Source organism: Mercenaria mercenaria, chromosome 19 (genome assembly GCF_021730395.1).
Source record: "Mercenaria mercenaria strain notata chromosome 19, MADL_Memer_1, whole genome shotgun sequence".
Taxonomy (NCBI): Eukaryota; Metazoa; Mollusca; class Bivalvia; order Venerida; family Veneridae; genus Mercenaria; species Mercenaria mercenaria.
The window spans coordinates 11,354,398-11,382,240 of NC_069379.1; the positions used below are offsets into that span (position 1 = coordinate 11,354,398).

Consider the following 27,843-nt stretch of genomic DNA (forward strand, 5'->3'; position numbering starts at 1 on the left):
TTGAAATCAATTATCCCGAAGGACCAGAAAATATAACAACACTAGAGTCATTCTAGTAAGGGGTATTGATGCTAGACAAAACGGCCCCATCTGGTTAAGCTCGTATGGACGGACGTACGGACGAACAAACGGACGGACAGGACAATCAATATATGCCTCCCGCATCAGTAGATGCTGGGGGCATAAAAATGCTATCGTTTTAATGTATTACATGCTTGCCTCAAATAAAGTACTGTAAAGTAAATAAAAAATGACGGCCATTTTGTTTTTTCGGCGGCCATCTTGAAAACGACATTATTTCAAGTGGCCCTTGATCTTATGTTAAAGCGCATGCCAGGTAATTACTGTCCTGTAAATTTGATGCTTGTATCATCAACTGAAGTATTTTTGCAATATCCTGCTCCACTAATAGGGGTTTTCTCTTGCTCAGTCCCTCTGGTCAGATCGCTCTTCTGTGTCTGTACCAGCCGAGGACGATTTGGCACCATGAGTGGCTGCCTTTATATTTTAAGCGCTTTGAACGTGTCTATTATAAAAATTGGCACAACATAAATCTTGTTAATATATAATATTTTTGTCAGATAATGGTTACCGAACACATTCCATCCACAAGCTAGAGAAACGAATTTCCCACATCCAAGAAATTGTGTTATAGTAATATTCATAAACAGCTGCAAGAGTCACGTAATTTACAACCTGAAGCTAAGTAGTATTCCACAGTCTCTAACATTTAAGATTTGCTTGCGTCTAAACGGTAACTAAATGTTTATTTGTTAAAATAAGAAAAATATTATACAACCAATCAATAAACCTTGAAACATTCGCTTATCCCCTGTTAACATGCATGGAAAACATGTAAAATACATGTAACAGATCCGTTTGTTCAAAAGGAAGCAGTTTTCACTGCACAAATTTATGATATTTTCGGCATCCTAGATTCAACTGCGTTAACTAACTGTCAGGAAAGATAATCAGTCAATTTTGTCATTTGTTTAACCAAATCATTAGTAGGATTTATTTTACATTTCGAATTCTTCTAATAGGGCAAGTGCTATCAACAGGTAATTATAACTGACAGAGAAATAACCATCTTTAAATTGATAAATTGTTATGGAAACGTTCTTTTCTTATTTATGCATTATAATGGATCATGCATTTTTTTTACATTAACATATTTCAAATTAACGAAAACATTATTTTTATAAATTGTATTTACAGTCAAGCTATGAGGAATAATTCTTTTCACAGCGTCATGACGTGCCCGCGCAAATTACATCAGATTCGTGTTTTGTTGATAATCGGGTGATGGTTTAGACAATTATAAGTTTGACTCTAAAATGATTGAATTAACTACCATAATGCGCAATACTGACAGGGCATATATGTATATTATGTAGATTTGCCGCCCATTTAACTCAGTAAAGAGAGCGCTGTAGGACCACATTCGTTTCAGATCGCATTTGTAACTAGTGTTACACATGCGATCGCATATGTAACAGAAATCAAGCACATATGTAACAATTTTTGAGACGAATGTGATCGATGCCGATTTTTGATGTGACATTTGATCACATTTGTCACATGTCATTTTCGATCGGAAAAATGAACAAAAAAGAGCATTTTTACATCTGAAACACATTTGTAACATGTTTTAGCTCACTTGTACGAAATGACAAAGTAAGCTATTGTGGTCACCCTTTGTACATCGTCCGTCGTCCGACCGTCCGTCCGTTCAAATTTTTCTTGTGATTACGATGGAGACAACATTTGTTATTTGATTTTGACAAAACTTGTACAGAACTAATATATATCTATGATATCTCGGTTCCTTTCGAAAACCAGCCATATCACCTCATTCGTCTTGGAGTTATGGCCCCTGAGATGGCAATAATTACTGATTTTAGCCTTATAAAAGTGATAGAGATCACATTTTTTTTGTTTATTTTGACTAACCTTGCACACAACTTATATATATCTATAAGATCTCGGTTCCTTTCAAAAACAACCGTATTGTACCATTTGACTTGAGAGTTACGGCCCCTGAATTGGCATAAAAATGCTGATTTTATCATTGTCAACACAATGGAGACTACATTTATTATTTCATTTTTATTAAACTTATATAGGATCTCACTTCCTTTTAAAACAGCCATATCGCGCCATTTGTCTCGGAGTTATGGATGAAATGGCACAATTTGCTTATTTTAGTCTTGTGAACACAATAGAGACCATATTTTTTATTTCATTTTGACCAAACTTCTTCTTCTTCTTCTTGTCGTTCGCATCTACACTTTCAGACCAGTAGCCTCGATGAAACTTGTGGTTTGCCTAAGATCCTCAATGCCTCCATACAGTTTCTGGTGGATTGAGGTTAGGGCTGTCATCGATAGAAACGATATCGATGTATCAACGATATTTTTTGGTCGATCGATTATCGATTCCCATTTTAAAAAATCGATATTTTACACAGAGAAGAAAAACTATATAGATAAACACTCAGACTCTAAAACAACAAGAAGGTATATAGCATTAGGGCTGTCATTGATTGGGTCTTTGACATATCGACGATACCGATATATCGGAAGACAGATATCGACGATACATCGATATATCGATTATTAAGTTAAAGTAACAACCTATTTGTTCATGTACATGCTATATACCTTCTTGTTAATGTTATTTTTAGTTTAATTGTCAGCTTTTCATGTTTTTTATTTGTATTTATGTATTTCCCCATACAGGTTGTGCCGACTAGTTGGAAAAGACTGCTACGGTATAAGTTTAGACATGACCTTTGTTGACAACTTCCGTTACTAAGGGCGCATTTTTGCAGGCAGTAAAGTTGTTTTAGAGTGTCTGAGTGTTTATCTATATAGTTTTTTTTTCTCTGTGTAAAATATCGATTTTTTAAAATGGGAATCGATAATCGATCGACCAAAAATATCGTTGATACATCGATATCGTTTCTATCGATGACAGCCCTAACCTCAATCCACCAGAAACTGTATGGAGGCATTGAGGATCTTAGGCTATCGATGACAGCCCTATATAGCATGTACATGAACAAATAGGTTGTTACTTTAACTTAATAATCGATATATCGATGTATCGTCGATATCTGTCTTCCGATATATCGGTATCGTCGATATGTCAAAGACCCAATCAATGACAGCCCTAATTGAGGTATCTACTGGCCAAGTCGCAGCTCGCTCCTGATCGTGCCTTTTACATCTCTGAAGTATATGCTCCGCAGTCTGATCTTCTTCACCACATGGACAAGTTGGCGATGATGTCAGTCTGTATTTCTTGTATTTCATGTGAGCATTGAGCTTGTTGTGCCCTGAGCGGAGCCTGACCATCATCACTTGTTCAGACCGATCAAGGAGATGAAAAGCATCTTCCTCCATCCTTGGTCTCGTTAGTGCCTTGATGATGGTGACTTTCTCCTTGTAACTCACAGGTACTGTTGGTTGTTCTGACTGAGCTCCTAGCTTAGCCAGTTTGTCTGCCTCTTCATTGCCTGCACGTCCACAATGGGATGGAATCCACTGAAGTGCTACTTTGCAGGTTATACTCAGGCTCTGCATTCCCCTGGCTAGCTGCGGAGCTTTATTGTTGATCAGAGCTTCCATGACAGACAGTGCATCTGTGAAAAAGACGACTGAGGAGCTTTCTTCTGCCGAGTCTTCAACCATTCAGACGGCCTTCATGAGTGCTTCAGTCTCTGCCTTGTAGTTGCTGCAGTGTTTTCCTGTGGCTGCATGTAGTGTTTCGCTCTTGCCAGATGGATATTGAATGAAAACTCCTGCTCCTCCATCTTTGACGGCACATGTGGCTGATCCGTCTGTATAGACATGAGTCCATAATTCCGGAGGATAGTCTTCATTGATTATAGCAAGTGTGAGGCTCTTCCGAATGCCTTCATCCTCTATGCTTCCCGCGGTTTGAAGACGAGGAACAGCAAGTCTCACAGTCACTGAGGACAGATCATTCGCTAGTGGGTTATGATGTCTTCACTACCTAAGGGAGTCGTTGGAATGCTCAGCTCAGTTTGAACTCTCGGTTGAGTTTCTTTGCCTCATGTACGAAGCTGCTACGTTTCAGCCGATTCTTGTATAGCCATCTAGCTTGGCTTTCATGGGACGGTCTTGAAAAGACCTGAACTTCTCTGCTTGAAGCAGAACCTTTGCATGTCTTCTGTCTTGTAACGGCTGTGTGCCTGTTAGCTTCTCCATGAAGGAGATTGGTGTAGACTTTGTAGCACCTGTCATGATCCGCAATGCTTGGTTCTGAACCTTGTCTAAAGCCTGTTGGTTAGTTTTGGCAGTAGTGGACCAGGTAGTTGAGCTATACTCTAAATGGGGTCTCACTGTTCCCTGATATACTGTCTTGAGTATTTGCTCATTTGCTCCCCACGTTGTTCCAGCAAGTTTGCGCATCATGGCAAGCTTTTTACGGCCTTCCCATTCTGCTTGACTAATGTGGGGCTTCCAGGTTAGCCGTTTGTCAAAGGTCACTCCAAGGTATTTTGCCTCGTCTGCTTCAATCAGCGAAGTATTTCCCATCTTGATTTTACCCGCCCTCTGCTTTGACGACAGGGAGAATAGTGTGGTGGACGATTTCTCTGTATTGATCGATACACACCAATCTTCAGCCCAAGCTGAAAGCTTGTTGATGGCTTCTTGCATCCTGTATGTGGCTGTAGTGGCATGTTCTTCCTTACACCATAACACCAGATCGTCAGTCGTCAGCGTAGAGAGCAGCCTTAACTCATTTCGGTAGTTCAGACACCAGATCATTGATGAAAAGCAAGAAGAGTGTAGGGGATAAGACTCCGCCTTGTGGGACGCCATGACGCAACAGGAACTTCCTACTGCTGGCATGTTCTAAACTGACTCTTGCTCTCCTGTTGTGGAGGTATGACTTATTCCACCTCAGCATGTGACATCCTACTCCAGTCCTCATCAGCTTGACGGGGTCCATCAGTCCAGACTTTGTCAAACGCTCTCTGCAGATCAATCCATGTTGTAAGCACGACTTTTTGCTTTGGAAGGCGTCCTCTATCTCTTGCGATAGATAAGTGGTCTGGTCCTCAGTGGAGCGGAATTGTCTGAAGCCAGCTTGTTGCGTTGCAAATAGGTTGTTAGTCTCCATGTACCACTTCAGGCGTGCATTCACAATCCTCTCCATGGTCTTTCCAACACAGCTGGTTAGGCTGATTGGGCGGTAGCTTGCAGCCTTCTTTGGATCCTTCCCTTTCTTGTGGATGGGGATCATGACTGCCTCTTTCCATATCTGTGGAAGCAGTCCTTATGTCCAGCTGTAGTTGTAAATTTCCAGGAGTTTGCAAATTGCTTCAGTGCCTAGATGGGTCAGCATTTTATTTTGTGACTCCATCTGGTCCAGGAGACTTCTTTGTCTTCAACTGCCTAAGAGCTGTCTGTAGCTCATGCAGTTTAAGACCCTGCTTCATGCATTCTGGTGTCACTTGGCTTGTCTGCCTTTCCCTTTTTTCTCTTCGGGCTTCCCTTTGCCGTTCCCTGTTGATGGGGATGTTGGAAACATCTTTGTAACCAGAGGCAAAAGTGTTTGCCGCTTGTTTACCCATCAACAGTTCACCATTCTCTTCCAAAGTTACTGAGCCTCTTCCTGTTTCTTCATCGTTCAGCTGTCTCGCCAATCTCCACAGCTTTTGGCCATCTCGCTCTAGGTTGAGCGAGGCTGTTTTGTTTCTCCAGCTCTTCCTCTGTGCTTCCCGTTTGTGCCTGAGGAATTTGGCCTTGGCTTGCTGTAGAGAGAGGTTATTTTCTTGTGAGGGATTGTTTTCTGCTTCCTCCCTGGCTTCTGATAACTTTGCTTGTAGATTCTCCAACTCATCACTCCAGTAGGGCTTTTTAGTCCTTTCTTGCTCCCCTTGGAATGGCGCTGTAAGCATCCTTAAGTATACTGGCGTGAAGTCTTTGACAACCCGGTTGATGTCTCTACCTTCCACTCTGATGTCTTTACAGAGCTCATCACTCAGACTTTGGTAAAAGGTCCATCTGGCCTTCCTGTAGTTCCATCTGGGGATGTTAGATGAAGTAGAGGCTATACGGTCCATAGTGAGTTGGACTGGGCGATGGTCGCTACCTCCTATTGTTCAATGACTTCCCGCTTGACATGTCCATGTATGTCATCAGTACATAAAGCAAGATCAGGGGTTGATGTTGTTCGTCAGCTTCTGGAGTAAAAAGTTGGGGGGGGGGGGGGGGGGGGGGGGGGGGGGGGGGGGGTCATCTGGCTTGTTGATGAGGTTTAGCTTGTTATCATCTTGCCAGGTCTCCACTTCCTCTCCACGTTTATCCAGGTGGTCATATCCGCAGCTTTGTGAGTGTCTGACCAAACTTGTATAGAAGTTACATATCTATAACATCTCGGTTCCTTGCGAAAACCAGCTATATAGCACCATTTGTCCTAGAGTTATATCATTAAGATCTCAAAAAGTAGCCATATCACGCTATTTGTCTTAGCGTTATGACCCCTAAAATGGTAAAAATCGAAGATTTAATAACATGTATAGTGTAATATTACTCACTTGAGTGATAGGGGGCCATGACGGCCCTCATGTTAATTAGAGGGATATTTCCGGTCAGGTTAATATCTTGGTACTGGTTGTTATCTGACAATTAAACTTGGCAAGAATTTCGGTATCATGACTGGTCTTTTCATAGTAGCATGGTACTACATGTACATGTCACGTATAAATTTCCCATATCGGTTTAGGTTTATAAGATTTCATTTTTACTAAATGCATGAATATATGAATATGTATGATTAAAGGGGAAGATGTACATCACATGCAATCCCTGTTCAACTTTTATAATCGGCAAATCGCAGGTTATATCGCTTCAGCAACAAATAAATACACTAAAATCAAGATCCAGGCAGTCTCAACTAATAAAAAAAGTCTTGTTAAAGCTTGTTTCCGTAGAACACAGGGTATATATAAATTTATGTACACTTTAAAATAGTGACAAGCTTGACTATTCGAAGACTTCTCATGGCTATTGTTCTGATCATGATGTCAGAGTCCGTTTTCGTTTTGTTTATCTTTGTCAATTCGCATTGCTTTAAAAATAAAAAAATACTGAAAAACCATGGATATATCAAAAGGAATATATCACATTTAAAACCCTGAAGTGAACATTATTGGATTATATCTATTAAGAGAGTTCTCTTGCCAGGCCTGGTGTCTGCATTCGTATGCGAACACTCAAGAATCCGGGATTTGTCGACAGGTAATCTGTAAGAAATTCGAGTTTTGGGGTTATTTTGGCCACCCGGACTTTTTGCTTCCATCTCATGCTAGGATGGTCCTAGAAGACCAAGCACTCACCCACTTTCAAATCTAAGTGCAGAAACGGCCAGAAACGCTACCCGTAGAAATGGGCATTTCTCGCCAGGTCGGGACCTGTAAGAAATTCGAGTTTTGGGGTGATTTTGGCCACCCGGATTTTTTGCTTCCATCTCATGCTAGGATGGTCCTAGAAGACCAAGCACTCACCCACTTTCAAATCTAAGTGCAGAAACGGCCAGAAACGCTACCCGTAGAAATGGGCATTTCTCGCCAGGTCGGGACCTGTAAGAAATTCGAGTTTTGGGGTGATTTTGGCCACCCGGATTTTTTGCTTCCATCTCATGCTAGGATGGTCCTAGAAGACCAAGCACTCACCCACTTTCAAATCTAAGTGCAGAAACGGCCAGAAACGCTACCCGTAGAAATCGGCATTTCTCGCCAGGTCGGGACCTGTAAGAAATTCGAGTTTTGGGGTGATTTTGGCCACCCGGATTTTTTGATTCCATCTCATGCTAGGATGGGCCTAGAAGATCAAGCACTCACCCACTTCAAATCTAAGTGCAGAAACGGCCAGAAACGCTACCCGTAGGAATCGGCACTCCTCGCCAGGTCGGGACCTGTAAGAAATTCGAGTTTTGGGGTGATTTTGGCCACACGGATTTTTTGCTTCCATCTCATGATAGGACGGTCGTTGAAGACCAAGCACTCACCCACTTTCAAATCTAAGTGCAGAAACGGCCAGAAACGCTACCCGTAGAAATCGGCATTTCTCGCCAGGTCGGGATCTGTAAGAAATTCGAGTTTTGGGGTGATTTTGGCCACCCGGATTTTTTGCTTCCATCTCATGCTAGGATGGTCCTAGAAGACCAAGCACTCACCCACTTTCAAATCTAAGTGCAGAAACGGCCAGAAACGCTACCCGTAGAAATCGGCATTTCTCGCCAGGTCGGGACCTGTAAGAAATTCGAGTTTTGGGGTGATTTTGGCCACCCGGATTTTTTGCTTCCATCTCATGCTAGGATGGTCCTAGAAGACCAAGCACTCACCCACTTTCAAATCTAAGTGCAGAAACGGCCAGAAACGCTACCCGTAGAAATCGGCATTTCTCGCCAGGTCGGGACCTGTAAGAAATTCGAGTTTTGGGGTGATTTTGGCCACCCGGATTTTTTGCTTCCATCTCATGCTAGGATGGTCCTAGAAGACCAAGCACTCACCCACTTTCAAATCTAAGTGCAGAAACGGCCACCAAAGCTACCCATAGAAATCGGCATTTCTCGCCAGGTCGGGACCTGTCAGAAATTCGAGTTTTGGGGTGATTTTGGCCACCCGAATTTTTTGCTTCCATCTCATGCTAGGATGGTCGTAGAAGACCAAGCACTCACCTACTTTCAAATCTAAGTGTAGAAACGGTCAGAAACGCTACCCGTAGAAATCGGTATTTCTCGCCAGGTTGAGACTCGAGTTTTGGGGTGATTTTGGCCACCCGGATTTTTTGCTTCCATCTCATACTAGGATGGTCCTAGAAGACCAAGCACTCACCCACTTTCAAATCTAAGTGCAGAAACGGCCAGAAACGCTACCCGTAGAAATCGGCATTTCTCGCCAGGTCGGGACCTGTAAGAAATTCGAGTTTTGGGGTGATTTTGGCCACCCGGATTTTTTGCTTCCATCTCATGCTAGGATGGTCCTAGAAGACCAAGCACTCGCCCACTTTCAAATCTAAGTGCAGAAACGGCCAGAAACGCTACCCGTAGAAATCGGCATTTCTCGCCAGGTCGGGACCTGTAAGAAATTCGAGTTTTGGGGTGATTTTGGCCACCCGGATTTTTTGCTTCCATCTCATGCTAGGATGGTCCTAGAAGACCAAGCACTCACCCACTTTCAAATCTAAGTGCAGAAACGGCCAGAAACGCTACCCGTAGAAATCGGCATTGTTTCTGGCCGTTTCAGCACTTACATTTGAAAGTGGGCGAGTGCTTGGTCTTCTAGGACCATCCTAGCATGAGATGGAAGCAAAAAATCCGGGTGGCCAAAATCACCCCAAAACTCGAATTTCTTACAGGTCCCGACCTGGCGAGAAATGCCGATTTCTACGGGTAGCGTTTCTGGCCGTTTCTGCACTTACATTTGAAAGTGGGCGAGTGCTTGGTCTTCTAGGACCATCCTAGCATGAGATGGAAGCAAAAAATCCGGGTGCCAAAATCACCCCAAAACTCGAATTTCTTACAGGTCCCGACCTGGCGAGAAATGCCGATTTCTACGGGTAGCGTTTCTGGCCGTTTCTGCACTTAGATTTGAAAGTGGGCGAGTGCTTGGTCTTCTAGGGCCATCCTAGCATGAGATGGAAGCAAAAAATCCGGGTGGCCAAAATCACCCCAAAACTCGAATTTCTTACAGGTCCCGACCTGGCGAGAAATGCCGATTTCTACGGGTAGCGTTTCTGGCCGTTTCTGCACTTAGATTTGAAAGTGGGCGAGTGCTTGGTCTTCTAGGACCATCCTAGCATGAGATGGAAGCAAAAAATCCGGGTGGCCAAAATCACCCCAAAACTCGAATTTCTTACAGGTCCCGACCTGGCGAGAAATGCCGATTTCTACGGGTAGCGTTTCTGGCCGTTTCTGCACTTACATTTGAAAGTGGGCGAGTGCTTGGTCTTCTAAGGACCATCCTAGCATGAGATGGAAGCAAAAAATCCGGGTGGCCAAAATCACCCCAAAACTCGAATTTCTTACAGGTCCCGACCTGGCGAGAAATGCCGATTTCTACGGGTAGCGTTTCTGGCCGTTTCTGCACTTAGATTTGAAAGTGGGCGAGTGCTTGGTCTTCTAGGACCATCCTAGCATGAGATGGAAGCAAAAAATCCGGGTGGCCAAAATCACCCCAAAACTCGAATTTCTTACAGGTCCCGACCTGGCGAGAAATGCCGATTTCTACGGGTAGCGTTTCTGGGGCCGTTTCTGCACTTAGATTTGAAAGTGGGCGAGTGCTTGGTCTTCTAGGACCATCCTAGCATGAGATGGAAGCAAAAAATCCGGGTGGCCAAAATCACCCCAAAACTCGAATTTCTTACAGGTCCCCACCTGGCGAGAAATGCCGATTTCTACGGGTAGCGTTTCTGGCCGTTTCTGCACTTAGATTTGAAAGTGGGCGAGTGCTTGGTCTTCTAGGACCATCCCAGCATGAGATGGAAGCAAAAAATCCGGGTGGCCAAAATCACCCCAAAACTCGAATTTCTTACAGGTCCCGACCTGGCGAGAAATGCCGATTTCTACGGGTAGCGTTTCTGGCCGTTTCTGCACTTAGATTTGAAAGTGGGTGAGTGCTTGGTCTTCTAGGACCATCCTAGCATGAGATGGAAGCAAAAAATCCGGGTGGCCAAAATCACCCCAAAACTCGAATTTCTTACAGGTCCCGACCTGGCGAGAAATTCCGATTTCTACGGGTAGCGTTTCTGGCCGTTTCTGCACTTAGATTTGAAAGTGGGTGAGTGCTTGGTCTTCTAGGACCATCCTAGCATGAGATGGAAGCAAAAAATCCGGGTGGCCAAAATCCCCCAAAAACTCGAATTTCTTACAGGTCCCGACCTGGCGAGAAATGCCGATTTCTACGGGTAGCGTTTCTGGCCGTTTCTGCACTTAGATTTGAAAGTGGCGAGTGCTTGGTCTTCTAGGACCATCCTAGCATGAGATGGAAGCAAAAAATCCGGGTGGCCAAAATCACCCAAAACTCGAATTTCTTACAGGTCCGACCTGGCGAGAAATGCCGATTTCTACGGGTTTGCGTTTCTGGCCGTTTCTGCACTTACATTTGAAAGTGGGCGAGTGCTTGGTCTTCTAGGACCATCCTAGCATGAGATGGAAGCAAAAAATCCGGGTGGCCAAAATCACCCCAAAACTCGAATTTCTTTCAGGTCCCGACCTGGCGAGAAATGCCGATTTCTAGGGTAGCGTTTCTGGCCGTTTCTGCACTTACATTTGAAAGTGGGCGAGTGCTTGGTCTTCTAGGACCATCCTAGCATGAGATGGAAGCAAAAAATCCGGGTGGCCAAAATCACCCCAAAACTCGAATTTCTTACAGGTCCCGACCTGGCGAGAAATGCCGATTTCTACGGGTAGCGTTTCTGGCCGTTTCTGCACTTACATTTGAAAGTGGGCGAGTGCTTGGTCTTCTAGGACCATCCTAGCATGAGATGGAAGCAAAAAATCCGGGTGGCCAAAATCACCCCAAAACTCGAATTTCTTTCAGGTCCCGACCTGGCGAGAAATGCCGATTTCTACGGGTAGCGTTTCTGGCCGTTTCTGCACTTACATTTGAAAGTGGGCGAGTGCTTGGTCTTCTAGGACCATCCTAGCATGAGATGGAAGCAAAAAATCCGGGTGGCCAAAATCACCCCAAAACTCGAATTTCTTACAGGTCCCGACCTGGCGAGAAATGCCGATTTCTACGGGTAGCGTTTCTGGCCGTTTCTACACTTACATTTGAAAGTGGGCGAGTGCTTGGTCTTCTAGGACCATCCTAGCATGAGATGGAAGCAAAAAATCCGGGTGGCCAAAATCACCCCAAAACTCGAATTTCTTTCAGGTCCCGACCTGGCGAGAAATGCCGATTTCTACGGGTAGCGTTTCTGGCCGTTTCTGCACTTACATTTGAAAGTGGGCGAGTGCTTGGTCTTCTAGACCATCCTAGCATGAGATGGAACAAAAAATCCGGGTGGCCAAAATCACCCAAAACTCGAATTTCTTACAGGTCCCGACCTGGCGAGAAATGCCGATTTCTACGGGTAGCGTTTCTGGCCGTTTCTGCACTTACATTTGAAAGTGGGCGAGTGCTTGGTCTTCTAGGACCATCCTAGCATGAGATGGAAGCAAAAAATCCGGGTGCCAAAATCACCCAAAACTCGAATTTCTTACAGGTCCCGACCTGGCGAGAAATGCCGATTTCTACGGGTAGCGTTTCTGGCCGTTTTTGCACTTACATTTGAAAGTGGGCGAGTGCTTGGTCTTCTAGGACCATCCTAGCATGAGATGGAAGCAAAAAATCCGGGTGGCCAAAATCACCCCAAAACTCGAATTTCTTACAGGTCCCGACCTGGCGAGAAATGCCGATTTCTACGGGTAGCGTTTCTGGCCGTTTCTGCACTTACATTTGAAAGTGGGCGAGTGCTTGGTCTTGTAGGACCATCCTAGCATGAGATGGAAGCAAAAAATCCGGGGGGCCAAAATCACCCCAAAACTCGAATTTCTTACAGGTCCCGACCTGGCGAGAAATGCCGATTTCTACGGGTGCGTTTCTGGCCGTTTCTGCACTTACATTTGAAAGTGGGCGAGTGCTTGGTCTTCTAGGACCATCCTAGATGAGATGGAAGCAAAAAATCCGGGTGGCCAAAAACACCCCAAAACTCGAATTTCTTACAGGTCCCGACCTGGCGAGAAATGCCGATTTCTACGGGTAGCGTTTCTGGCCGTTTCTGCACTTACATTGAAAGTGGGCGAGTGCTTGGTCTTCTAGGACCATCCTAGCATGAGATGGAAGCAAAAAATCCGGGTGGCCAAATCACCCCAAAACTCGAATTTCTTACAGGTCCCGACCTGGCGAGAAATGCCGATTTCTACGGGTAGCGTTTCTGGCCGTTTCTGCACTTAGATTTGAAAGTGGGTGAGTGCTTGGTCTTCTAGGACCATCCTAGCATGAGATGGAAGCAAAAAATCCGGGTGGCCAAAATCACCCCAAAACTCGAATTTCTTACAGGTCCCGAACTGGCGAGAAATGCCGATTTCTACGGGTAGCGTTTCTGGCCGTTTCTGCACTTACATTTGAAAGTGGGGCGAGTGCTTGGTCTTCTAGGACCATCCTAGCATGAGATGGAAGCAAAAAATCCGGGTGGCCAAATCACCCCAAAACTCGAATTTCTTACAGGTCCCGACCTGGCGAGAAATGCCGATTTCTACGGGTAGCGTTTCTGACCGTTTCTGCACTTAGATTTGAAAGTGGGTGAGTGCTTGGTCTTCTAGGACCATCCTAGCATGAGATGGAAGCAAAAAATCCGGGTGGCCAAAATCACCCCAAAACTCGAATTTTTACAGGTCCCGACCTGGCGAGAAATGCCGATTTCTACGGGTAGCGTTTCTGGAAGTTTCTGCACTTACATTTGAAAGTGGGCGAGTGCTTGGTCTTCTAGGACCATCCTAGCATGAGATGGAAGCAAAAAATCCGGGTGGCCAAAATCACCCCAAAACTCGAATTTCTTACAGGTCCCGAACTGGCGAGAAATGCCGATTTCTACGGGTAGCGTTTCTGGCCGTTTCTGCACTTAGATTTGAAAGTGGGCGAGTGCTTGGTCTTCTAGGACCATCCTAGCATGAAATGGAAGCAAAAAATCCGGGTGGCCAAAATCACCCCAAAACTCGAATTTCTTTCAGGTCCCGACCTGGCGAAATGCCGATTTCTACGGGTAGCGTCTCTCGGCCGTTTCTGCACTTACATTTGAAAGTGGGCGAGTGCTTGGTCTTCTAGGACCATCCTAGCATGAGATGGAAGCAAAAAATCCGGGTGGCCAAAATCACCCCAAAACTCGAATTTCTTACAGGTCCCGACCTGGCGAGAAATGCCGATTTCTACGGGTAGCGTTTCTGGCCGTTTCTGCACTTAGATTTGAAAGTGGGTGAGTGCTTGGTCTTCTAGGGCCATCCTAGCATGAGATGGAAGCAAAAAATCCGGGTGGCCAAAATCACCCCAAAACTCGAATTTCTTACAGGTCCCGACCTGGCGAGAATGCCGATTTCTACGGGTAGCGTTTCTGGCCGTTTCTGCACTTACATTTGAAAGTGGGCGAGTGCTTGGTCTTCTAGGACCATCCTAGCATGAGATGGAAGCAAAAAATCCGGGTGGCCAAAAAACACCCCAAAACTCGAATTTCTTACAGGTCCCGACCTGGCGAGAAATGCCGATTTCTACGGGTAGCGTTTCTGGCCGTTTCTGCACTTAGATTTGAAAGTGGGCGAGTGCTTGGTCTTCTAGGACCATCCTAGCATGAGATGGAAGCAAAAAATCCGGGTGGCCAAAATCACCCCAAAACTCGAATTTCTTACAGGTCCCGACCTGGCGAGAAATGCCGATTTCTACGGGTAGCGTTTCTGGCCGTTTCTGCACTTAGATTTGAAAGTGGGCGAGTGCTTGGGCTTCTAGGACCATCCTAGCATGAGATGGAAGCAAAAAATCCGGGTGGCCAAAATCACCCCAAAACTCGAATTTCTTACAGGTCCCGACCTGGCGAGAAATGCCGATTTCTACGGGTAGCGTTTCTGGCCGTTTCTGCACTACATTTGAAAGTGGGCGAGTGCTTGGTCTTCTAGGACCATCCTAGCATGAGATGGAAGCAAAAAAATCCGGTTGGGCCAAAATCACCCCAAAACTCGAATTTCTTTCAGGTCCCGACCTGGCGAGAAATGCCAATTTCTACGGGTAGCGTTTCTGGCCGTTTCTGCACTTACATTTGAAAGTGGGCGAGTGCTTGGTCTTCTAGAACAGTCTCCGGATTTAGTTTGCAAATCCGGAATTTTCGCAAACTCAGCTACCTTTTATCTTTGACTTTTTTGTGATCTTTTGACACCTAACAATAGTTCGGGTCTCATAGAGAAATAATTGGCCATTTCCTTTCAAATATCTCAAACAACGAACTCTTGGGACGGCTTCAAAGTTGGTCCTCCCATGGGAGTATTTTTTTCTCCCGCGGGGTTTTCGCTATCCCATGGGAGGTCCAATCGGAGGTTTCTCCCACTTTGAGAATTGCGGGAGAAATACCCCATTGGGTTTTAACAAAATTTCTGAAATTCATTATTTATCGCTGGTAAGTATTTCTTAGTATTTATTGTTGTGTTGTTTCTATATTAGACCTGAAAATAAGCGTTCTGAAAATTTTCCACTGGGGTTTCCTCCCACATGTGATACTGGCGAACTCAAGCGGGAGGTTCACCTGCGGGGGAATTTCTCCTGTTTTGAAAATGGGGTTATTCTCCTGTTTTGAAAATGGGGTTATTCCCCCATTTATTCTTATTTCATATATAGAATCAGTTCTTGGTAGTTTACGCAACAATTTGTACTTGCAACTGATTTTCTTAAAATAACAATAATAATAACAACAACAAGTTAACAGTAAAATAATAATAAAATAAATAAAGCATATAAAGAGTGTTCAACAATAATTTGTTGTTGTTTTACGCAATTTACAATAATAAAATATAATTTTGTACTGAAATAACTCATGAATGTGAATTAAATGCAAACTCTTCTATAAAACTGAAGTCGAAGTCTTTTTCATAAATATAATGTAGTTTGACGCTTGACGTTGACAACATTATTAATCATATGAAATAAAATTTGTAAAATAATCCTCCGAAAAATAACAGCATCGGTTTGACCGAGTCTGTTCATGAGAGGTAATGGAAAGTACAGCATCCCTTACGCCCCCTCAAACCTAAAACCCATACTTACATCGCCTTGTTCACAGAAGGCAATGTCGCTGCATGTATTTAAGTTTGTATGCAAAGGGCAATTGAAACAAATTGGGCCTCTGTGTTCTGGATATCCTGTGTAGAAAATCACATTTTGTAATATCATTATTTGGTATTTATCATAAACATTTAAAATAACGTATTAAAATGAAATCATTCCAAGACAAAGAAGTATAAATCAGCAATGTGACATCACCAGATCAACAATATTACTGGTTCAGTCACATGATATACATTGATCCAAGAAAACAAAACGTAGTAAAATGAAAAACAAAACAACAACTTATTCAAACATGGCCCGATTTGTTTTCCAATAAAACAAAGAAGACTGAAGGCTATAATTTTTATAAAATTATTTTTTGTACGTCAAAATTATTACGTCATAGCGTCAAAATTATAGCGCAGCGCTGGAAACGAAACCTACTCAAAAAAGGAATAATTTGGCGGATACTGCCAAAATCATCTGTTATGTGTTCTCAATATGCAGATTGTCCAAATAAAATGAGATCACTAATTTGCAGCTGCAAAAAGGCATAACTAAGTATTGATTAGGTTGAGCGTCCACAGTCTAACTGTTTAAACTTCATGGACTGCATTTACCTTGATAGGCAAAGTTTTTATCAAGTCATTGCACGTGAAAACCGAGCTTTTCTATTTCATCCTCTGGACAAAATTCTATTTACTATTGACACAAACACTTTTAAAATCACAAAATGTGGCCTGCTCATAATAAGCTTAATTGCCAAAAAATTCACAATTCCTAAATTAAAATTATAAACAGAAATGTATAAGCTATTGTGGAAAGCACTTTGTTGGTTATTTGTGACTGTTTAGTAAACAATGCAGAAATAAAGTATTGTGTGTTGAAACACCCGTGTATCTACCAGGTTCTCCGCATCCTTCAGCATTGCAGAGATCAGACTGACAACACTGACGGCATCCTACATTTCCTGATCGTTGATTTCTTATTGACCTGCTTTGACATTTCTAAAATGGCGTGAAAACGGATATGCATGATACCAAACAACAATGAAAACAGTCATAACAATGAAAACAGTCATAACAATGGAAACAGTCATTTATGATTCAAATAATCTTGGGATTCTACTTAAAATTAGCATTGAAGTAATGAATAAGTTAATATGTTGGAAAGATTTGCTTATTTTGTTCCTTTTCAAAGTAAATATCTTTTACAACAGGTAAACGTTTAATTCAAGTAGTTTATCATTAAATAGCACATTTTCAATTGTATCACTATCATTTATACTGAACATGCTTTACTATGCATCTATTTGTACAAACTAGTAGTTAAATCATTTTATTAGTCCCCTACTGGTTGAAAACCAGTTTCGGGGACTATAGGAATGCGCTTTTCCGTCCGTCCGTCATTCCGTCCGTCCATCCGTCCATCCGCAATTTCGTGTCCGGTCCATAACTCTGTCATCCATGAAGGGATTTTAATATTACTTGACACAAATAGTCCCCATGATGAGACGATGTGTCATGCAAATAAACCCAGACCCCTTGCTTAAATGTCAAGGTCACAATTTGAGATCAAATGTCAACAGGGTTTTTTTTCCTGTCCGGTCCATAACTCTGCCATCCATGAATGGATTTTAATATTACTTGGCACAAATATACCTCATAATAAGACAATGTGTCATACACAATTTTTCAGACCCCAAAGGTCAAGGTCACACTTAGCAATCGAATGTTAACATGGCATGAACAGGGTCTGTTTCGTGTCCGGGCCATAACTCTGTCATCCATGAAGGGACATTAATATTACTTGGCATAAATGTTCCACATGATGAGACAACGTGTCAGGTGCAAAACCCGGACCCCTAGCTGAAAGGTCAAGGTCACAATTTGAGGTCAAAGGTCAACAGAGCTTTTTTCCTGTCCGGTCCATAACTCTGCCATCAATAAAGGGATTTTAATATTACTTGGCATAAATGTTCCTCATGATGATATGACGTGTTATGTGCAAAACTCCGACCCCTAGCTCAAAGGTCAAGGTCATAATTGGAGACCAAATGTCAATAGGGTTTTTGTCCTGTCCGGTCCAACTCCGACATCCATCAAGGGATTTTAATATTACTTGGCATAAATGTTTCCCATGATGAAACAACGTGTCATGCGCAACACCCAGAACCCTAGCTTAAAGGTGAAGGTCACACTTGGAGATCAAAGGTTTATGGGACATTTTTCCTATCCGGTGTATAACTTTGTCATGCAAAACAGGATTTGAATATTACTTGGCTCAAATGTTCACCACTATGAGAGGGAGTGTCACGCACACGAACCTGGTCCCTAGGTTGAAGGTCAAGGTCAGACACAGATGGCAAAGGTCAGATACAAGAATGACTTTGTCTGGAACATTTCTACTTCATGCATAGAGGGATTTTGATGTAACTTGGCATAAATGTTCACTAGCATGAGACGGATTGTTGTGCGCAAGAACCAAGTCCTAGGTCTAAGGTCAAGGTCACGCTTAGAGGTCAAATGCTAAATTAAGGAATTATCTTGTCCGGAGCATTCCTTCTTTATGCATGGAGAGATTTTGATGTAACCTGGCATAAATGTTCACCACCATGAGGCACTCTTGTTATTTAGAATTATGTTCCTTTGTTTTACTATAAATAGCTTATAACTTATTTATTACAGGCCGTAGGGAAAAATCGAGACCAGTTTTCTGTGGTACAAATGCATGTTACATCCAATTTTAGGTGTATTTTGACCTATCTATACCTGGTAAAGAGTTTTATGTGGACTTATATGGATTTTGTTTTTTACTATAAATAACGTTACCTTTTTGATAATCGGCAAAAAATGCTATATGGAAACAACTATAGGGTTTTATATATACAAATTTTAATCCAAGTCTTTTGTTTATAACATACTGTATATATAGTACAATATTGTTTATACATCATTGATAGATATCAGTTCATTATGCTATACTGCAGTAGAGAAAATTAGATGCCTTCCAGTAGGAGACTTTGTATCGCATGGCAATACTTCATTCACTTGTATTTCTACGAAGAAGCCCAGTGGATAGATGAACTATTTTCATTAAAAATGTTACAACGGTCGAATTAATCTGATAAATTAAAATGTAGACTAATTAACATCTAATTTTGATCTGTCGAATGAAATGTGTATAATAATTGTGTCAAATTGTAAACACTTTTATGTATGTGTAATACTATCAATTATGTATTGTTTTTAATATAATTGACATCTTACCGATTCTGTTAAGCAACCCACATTGAAGACAGTATGCCCGAGTGAGTTGGTTACCTTTTCAACACCACACACCTGACGAATTGTATTGTAAGACATAGCGTTCATTTCCAGTAAGATTACAGTTTTGCATGTTTATGCTTACAATTAAAGATGATATCACCTTAAATGTGCACACAAATATGTAGAGGTTTCAACCCCGTTATCATATGAAAGGTTACATGTAGTCCAGTTCTTAAAGTGTTTTATTAAAAGGAATTAATTCTGTTTATATACAAAGTTTTATACAAAAAGAATAGCTGGCATTCATGAATAACACACTGAATGTTACCTCACTTCTGCAGACATTATTGCTTGTTTTAATCATTTTACATACCTAGTAAGGTGTTACTCAATATGCACTTACTAAATACTTAAAAAGAATACATTACTGAAAATCTTACAATCTCACACTGTTTTTTTCATAATTCTTTCATAATTTGATTTCATGAATATTTCTACCATAAAAATATGCACCCTACTTAAAAGTTAAATTGTAAGGGAAAGTTGTACACATGTTTCTTCCGTGTAAACAATTGCATAGTGTCAAAAATACACTGCAATAAGAAAATTACATAAACATTACATACCTCTCCGGGGAAGCATACATCTACGATAGTGCAATGCCGAGGCTGAGAGATACCTTTGCATTGTAAACAGGTAAGAGCCAGAACTGTATAACAAATATATCATATTCGATTCATAATAATCTATATGAACTGATAATACAGATTTACCATTGCTTTCGTGCAAATAATAATATGGTTATGACATTTATGAAAATTCATAACTATATATCAGAATATTCAGTATAAGATAGAAAATGATGTAAATACACATTATTTCACTAGTAACCTGTTCAACTTTATTGATTGTTTCTTTGCTCTATGTGGTTCACATTTGTATTTATAAATACTCGCTCTGTGTCATAGAAACAAATACAAATAAGTTATGGTAACTTGAGATTTTTCTTTGTATGCGAATTCATTTAGACACATCCGAAGAAGGGGAGTCAGCTGATGCTGATGGAAATAAAATTGGAGTAAAATTGCAATTGACCTGTTCAATGATCTATCAGTTAAAGAATCATTTCTGTAGTAAAACTTGATTGTTCTTACCTTTGTGTACAAAGGAAAGTGAAAGCATGAATATTCTATATTTCATTTTATTTTCGCAGGAAGGTGTTGTACCTATTAAAATGTACACAGAGTTGAAGAAATACGAAATATAGCAAACATATATAATGAAGTGCACAGATGGCTGAATTTAAATCATCTGTGCATCTTTGTCGTGTGTTCAAGCCATGGATACGGTCAGATATTTAAAGCACGGAAGTAAGAAAATGATTTACGGAAAGTTACAAATAAAACCAGAAGCTGTTTGGTGGTAATTTGGAATTACATTTATTTTTTCATAACCCTGAAAAGTTTAATATTTGTAGTTCTAGTAAACAGAGTATTGTAACATGAAAAGATTGTTCTTTTTTTTTAAATTTTGTATTAGTCAATCAACTCACCTAAAAGGCTTTTATTCTGCGACTTGTCAAAGAAAAGACTGACGAAATAGCTTGACCTAATACACGGCTACTAAACGCTAGCGCCACCACCAAATTGTGGTGATAAGAAAAAGAGCTATCGACATTTCCGTGGTGCAGCTATCGCCCGTTTCTACTTGTAAACACGTCAGTAAATTTTTTATTTTATCTTATATTTTTATTGACAGAACCTTTTTTCGAAAATCGGAGAATGTAGTTCCGCGTAACAATACTTTTACTACAGGTTGACTGTAACTTCATTAAAATATTATCCAAAATGTGGTGCCAGGAGATTTTCTCCCGAATCCGACAATGGCATATTGTGATATCGGACAGTATTCGAACGCCATTCTAATGAGTAGACACATTGTAAGAACATACCTGCGCATGCAAATGGTGTAGAAATGAATTACACGTATTCCCATACACCAAAGAATTACGAAAAACACAATAAAAAGTTAAAACACGACTATTTTTAAAAGTGGTGGCGCTATAACTCTAGTGGTGGCGCTATACAGTAGTGGTGGCGCTGTTGTATATAATTAGTGGCTAATTTATTCAATTTTAATATATAAAAATGTCTGTCTGCAAGCCACGGAAATTTCTACAATAATCGATGTTATCAACCTATCGCACACTATACCCAAAGTACGTTACTCAACAAAATACATGTAGTAACCTCTAAATGATGGCAAAATAGTCTACATGTATATGGATTCAGATTGTACATCTAAGCGCTATTGATAAATCATATTAAATCGACCTATAAAAAAAAACGGGAGGTAACTTTCAGAATCTTAATTCAAAAAATAAATTCTACACTATCTTCAAATTATTTCCTGGACACAAATCTTTGTTTGAAATAGATGTATTGCTACTATTTTTCTTTACATTTGTATTTAGTAGAATATTTAAAGGTTAGAAATAATTCTACATTAACATTTTAAACAAAGAAAAATATTTACCAAGGGTCTGTGAGTATTTTGATCTTTTTTTTTTTATCGGATAGAGAATATTTCATAAAGGTAAATAAACCATGATCGTGTTTTTCTTTCTTCAGTAACATAATTCCTTGCAGGAAATTTATCAGTTAGAGAATATTGGTGTTTGTTTTATTCCGGATGCGTCAGCAGTTCCAGGAATGATGTATTACAGGGATTCCCTACCTATTTATGTCCCTGGCAGTTCGTATTACTGAATGCCGTAACAGCGCCGCCACTACTGTATAGCGCCATCACTAGAGTTACAGCGCCACCACTTTTAAAAATCCTTGAATATTTCTTCTAACCCGAGATTCTATTATTCATGGTGTGTGCTTATATAATTATTTATCATTTCTACACCATTTGCATGCGCAGGTATGATCTTACAGTGTGTCTGTTCATCGGAATGGTGTTCGAATACTGGCCGATATGAAAATATGCCACTGTCAGATTCGGGAGAAACGCTCCTGACACCACAATTTGCATATTATTTTAATGAAATTACAGTCAACCTGTAGTAAAAGAGTTGTTACATGGAACAACATTCTCCGATTTTCGAAAAAAGTTCTATCAATAAAAATATTAGATAAAATAAAAGATTTACTCACGTGTTTACAAGTAGAAACGGGCGATAGCTGCACCACGGAAATGTCGATAGCTCTTTTCCTTATCACCACAATTTGGTGGTGGCGCTAGCATTTAGTAGCCGTGTAATATCCAAACTTAGATAATAGGTAGGAACATGCAAATTTAGAATGCAAATGTCGTTAACGTGACTTTTTTTTATAGATAAAGTAATAAAGTAGGCTAGGAAATGTTACCATATATGTGGTTTGTCACGCTTAAAACGACCAACTTACAGAATATTTTAAATTTTCTGTTTTGTTTCTGCACTTTGTAATTTATGTCTTCTTGCTTACAAAATATAATCAAGAAATAAAGTTTAGTGATTTTCATTTGCGCATGGAATGCATAAATGTTTTAAACTTGCGTGGATACCAAACACAACCATGTATTACAATAAAAAATCTGTTTCTTCTGTTGGCAGTTCTCATTTTGTTAGAATGTAGTTACTGACCGACGCGCATTGCACGCTTTTTAGGCATTGTCCAATAGTGTTAAAGAAAGTCTAGAAATTGATTTCTACGTCCTTCAAATATCACAAAGTGATTTCACAAAATTTTATTAATGTGATGACATTTATGAAAGTTTACATCAATAACTGAAAAGATATTTAATATTGAAATCAAAGCTGTGACTAGAAAGAGTGACAACTCTTGCCTTAGGCAATAACTTTCAGGCAGATATACCTATACGTTTACTCCCCTTTCAGTATCAATTGAGGGTTTAAGACACAGCATTATAATTCTGTTAACAACATAGTCAATTAGAATATTTTCACGTGTGTTTGATTTTCCAAAAAAAAAAAAATTAAATTAATAAATAAATAAATAAACAAAACGAAACAAAAAACTGCTTTGAATATCTTTATTAACTTGTATTAACACTAAACATGCGGATATTAAAATGAAATATCACTTCCCTTTTAAAAGGAAGATAATGCAGTTTTGCTTTTATTAAAATGTCATATTCATGAACAGGTGTTGTAATACCTGACAAGAAGGATGGGTAAAGGTGCAATTATATTGAGCTGTATCTCCTATGCCTATATGAGTATTTGTATAACTGAACTCCTCTCGGAGACCATATTTTAACTGGAGGGACCACTTAAGTATTAGAATTTTGTTCAATTATAACTTGAATGCATCCCGGTGACCTTTTATTAAGTCCTGTGAATACATGGCTATTTTTATTTTATTCAAATATAACTTGAACGCCTCTTGAGGACCATATTTCAAGTCGAGTGACTACATGAGTATTTGTATTTTGTTCAAATATAACTAAAACGTGTCTTGTGGGCCATATTACATTTCAAGTCGAGTGGATACGAGAGTGGTTGTATTTTGTCCAAAAATAACTTGAACGCCTCTTGGAGACCATATTTTAAGTCCAGTGACTACATGAGTATTTGTATTTTGTTCACATATAACTTTAACGCCTCTTGCGGTCCATATTATAGAGCGAGTGTCTACATGAGTACTTGTTTTTCTTTCCAATATATCTTGAATGCCTCTTCAGGACCATATTGTAAGTTGAGAGAGTACGTGGGTATATGCATTTTCTTCAAATATAACTTAAAAGCATCTCGGAAGCATTCAAAAACATACCAGTAGCCAACATTATCAGATGACAGTAACAAATGTATATGTCAGTTGAGATACTTTTATTACACCCATTGTACAATGTTATAATTTTGCAGTAAGACAATAATATTATTTAGATATAAATAATCAATAATTTACGCAGGAAAATCATAATCAAAGAAGATTTTTAACGACTCTTTACTTGTATCCTCTTGAACATCAACACTGGAGCAATAAGTATGGTGGCTGATTTCTGCCATTTCGTGTTTTCGTGTTGGCGGGGCGAAAACACGACAACCCGAAGACACGAAAACTCGACAAAAACCTGATTTGTCAAGTTTTCGTGTTTTCGTGTTGTCGTGTCGGTGGGGCGAAAACACGAAAACACGACAAAACTTACGCGAAAACTCGACGTTTAAAAAGCGCCGACCCGACAGATTTATCTGTCGAGTTTTCGTGTTGGTGGGTATAAATATGTAGTGTCGGCGCCCTTTATTTGTCGTATTTTCGCCCCGCCGACAAGACAACACGAAAACTCGACAAATTAGGTATTTGTTGAGTTTTAGTGTTGTCGTGTTTTCACCCCGTCGACACGGCAACACGAAAACAGGACAAATTCTTTTCACATATCTCTTATAAAATGTAGAATTATTCTGAAGCCAGTGGCAAAGGGTTTGAGAATCATGTTTCTTTCTATTCGGACAAACCACCAATTCAAAATTTATTTCTATTCATTAAAGCTGCTTTAGGAGATTTGATATTATTAAACAGTACAATAATATGTCAGATGTCAGTTACCGTTTTAAGAATACGAAGTGTATGTATTACTGACCTGGTTCCAGAAATATTTTATTGGGGTGCGGAGAACGGCAACAGTTGAGCCGAGTTGGGTTAGGTACGGAAGGTGGTAACCCCTCATGTTAGGTGGGTCAGGGCGTGTCTGCCTTTAAATGTTTGAAATGTTCTAAAATTTGAGATACGTTAAGGGGTCATGCCCTCCTATTCAGGGAGTCAGAGGGTACCCTCACGGACATTTTTGAAATATAGGAATGAAATGATGGCCTCTGTTGCATTTTGGGCTCTAAATAATGAAAAAAAATATTATTCTTTTGCCAAAATAGTTTGCTTAGGTGCAACTATGATGAGTACAAGTCACTTTTGGGACTGGGGTTTGTGGGGGGATGGATAGCACGACCAGGACCCGAGCCTGTACAAATAGAAAAAAAAATACGTATGCGTGGGCCTCAATGAAGATTAACTTATTCACACGAAATACCCAACCCCCGTACCTCAAAATTTGTACTTAAAAATGCTGCATAGGCCACCATTTTATACATACATTTAAAGGCAGAAACACCCTGACCCACCCAACATGAGGGGTTACCCCCTTCCGTACATATGAAACATTTCTGGAACCGGGTCAGTTATACATACACTTCGTATTACTCTACATTTTATAAGATATGTCTGAAAAGAATTTTTCGTGTGTTCCTGTTTTCGCCCCGCCGACACGAAAACACGACAACACGAAAACTCGACAAATAATGAATTTGTCGTGTTTTCGTGTCGGCGGGGCGAAAATACGACAACACGAAAACACGACAAATACCTAATGTGTCCAGTTTTCGTGTTGTCGTGCTTTCGCCCAGCCCAAACGAAAACACGAAATACGACCGATAAAGGGCGCCGACAAGACATATTTATACCCGCCAATTCGAAAACTCGACAGATAAATCTTTGCACATTAAACTTAAACGAAGTTAATACTTATTCTGGAAGTAGGAGCATAATTTTTTCTCAGCCATTCATAGATATGCTGTTAAATAAAAAGGATTCAAAATCTGAGTTTACGAAAAACGATGATTCAATTTCAGCCGCTTATTCAGAAAACAGTTTCCAAGGTTACACATTTAGATCTGTCTGACACATCACATAACCTATTATCATTACCAGATGATGTATTTGTTCCGTTTCTATGGTTGTTTAGGGACGTAAAGTTGCTGAATATCACAAGAATGTTTCCTTCCTTTTGGAGAGGAGATCGGTTTTGTTTTACTAAATATTCACTGTACTGACTGTACAGAACTACACAGCTTGTATGCATTTAAACTTTTCACCGTTGAAAACATGTATGCGAATAACGTGCTTGCAGAGTTTCCTGTTGAAATAATTTATTCAACGTTTAACCTGACATGCAGAATGAATTTAAAAAAGATTACAGTTTAGAGGAAATAACGTTCGTCGAATACAAGAAACAACATTCCAGATCAAAACTTTCTGCGTTACCTTGATGTTACAGGTAATAAAATGAGCTTTTTGTCTTCAAACGTGACTAGAGGACTTACAAATCTTAAAACATTTCTGCTAGGTGATTTCTTGTTCTTCACCTAAATTTATTGATCTGTTTCCGAACTGTTTAAATCTAGAGAAACTTGTGTTGGACAGAAATGGATTATCTTATCTACCGGGGTCTACCGGTATCTTCCTTCAGAACAAAATGCTCACTTATCTTAGCCTTAAAGGAAAACTTCTTAGAAAAGTTAATTGTAATACAAAACATCTAAAATATCCACAATATCTAGATTTATCTGATAATTTGATTCATATTTCAGATGAAAAATCAATGAATTTTCTGAACCGTGTGATTCATTTCCAAACAAATTCAAGCATCAATCTGTAAGGAAATCCAAAAGAATGTCCATGTAAAAGTGCATCTTTCGTAGGATGAATACAGAAACATTTAGTATCTATGCCAGACCGTCGCAAAATGCTTAATTAACTCCTTCGAAGCTTGACACTACGTTCGTACTCATCCGTACTCCATACTGTGTCCGTACTCAATATAACTCGAATGTAAAGTTATTATTCTTGAAATTGTGCTGGAGTGCACCAAATTGTTAAGTGATATGAACAATTATTGGTAATTTTATGTTTGTAATAACGAGAGATAAAAAAAAATCGTTAAAAACCTCCAGAATGCGCTTTTGATAGTGTTGTTTATTTCTGGGCCCTAGATACGGATATTTAAAACATGTTTACCGTTTCTAAGAACAACAAGTATGGTAAATAAAAAATGTAACGGAATCGCCAAGTCATCACATATGAAAACAATACATTAAGTCTTCGTGTATTGTTTTTATGCAAGAATAGCCACAATACACGTTTGTTTTGTGTATTAATGTCTGCAGAAGCCCGCGGGATATGTTTGTGACCGAGACCGATACACGTTTGTTTTGTGACAAAAAATCCCGCGGGCTTCTGCAGACGTTAATACACAAAAAAAGGTGAATTATCCCTACATTAATACCAGCTTGACTTTCAGACATGAATGGAAAGTTTAAGCCATAAAATTATTTAAATTGCATAATAATGTTGCATTAAGCTTCCTTTTGCGTCTATCTATGTTGTAAATTTATTTTTTGTTCCTGTTCTTCTTCTTTAGATTTTATGTCGCACCAACACAACCAAAATCATATCAGCTTTTGATAGTGGTGAACTATGCCAGACAATGTTTCAGGCTTAGGAAGGTATCTGACAAGACCCACTGTCCGACAGTTAGCCGAATGGACGACATTATTCTGCATTCCTGGCGCTGTTTTGTTTTGAACCAATAAAGCTGAGGGATATGTGATTTTAGCCACTCAGTCGTTGATGCCCACTAAGATTTTTTAGTCGAGACATGTGTTGCATATATTTTGCTATGTTATCGTAAGTTAATCTCATATATCCATGCACCAGCCTATCTGATTAAGCAGAACATACTAAGTGTTAAACATGCGCTACATAGCCTCAAGATATATCAGCTTTTACGTCAATCCTTTTCATAATTTTATCATGTCCAAAGTATTGCTAAAATGCACAACTTTGGATAGAGTTTACACTATTTTATTTATCATGACTTTAAGAAGCCAATGTTAAGGCACTATAACAGATATCTGTTAGTAACATTCCATTTGAAATTTATATTCAAAGATTTCAAGCGATGATAACA

General features: G+C 40.1%; 1 protein-coding gene across 1 annotated transcript in view; it reads right to left on the reverse strand.

Annotated features, from left to right (window-relative positions):
- Positions 1–24,112, reverse strand: part of LOC123541837 (uncharacterized) — a 30,910-nt gene extending 6,798 nt beyond the window's left edge. The window contains exons 1-6 of the mRNA XM_053531160.1: positions 24,055–24,112; positions 20,250–20,321; positions 19,722–19,804; positions 19,096–19,167; positions 16,731–16,833; positions 15,827–15,921 (exon numbers count right to left, since the gene is read on the reverse strand). Coding sequence (XP_053387135.1) covers positions 15,827–15,921; positions 16,731–16,833; positions 19,096–19,167; positions 19,722–19,804; positions 20,250–20,321; positions 24,055–24,112 — 483 coding nt within the window. The remainder of the gene's footprint in view (positions 1–15,826; positions 15,922–16,730; positions 16,834–19,095; positions 19,168–19,721; positions 19,805–20,249; positions 20,322–24,054) is intronic.
- Positions 24,113–27,843: the final 3,731 nt, after the last annotated feature.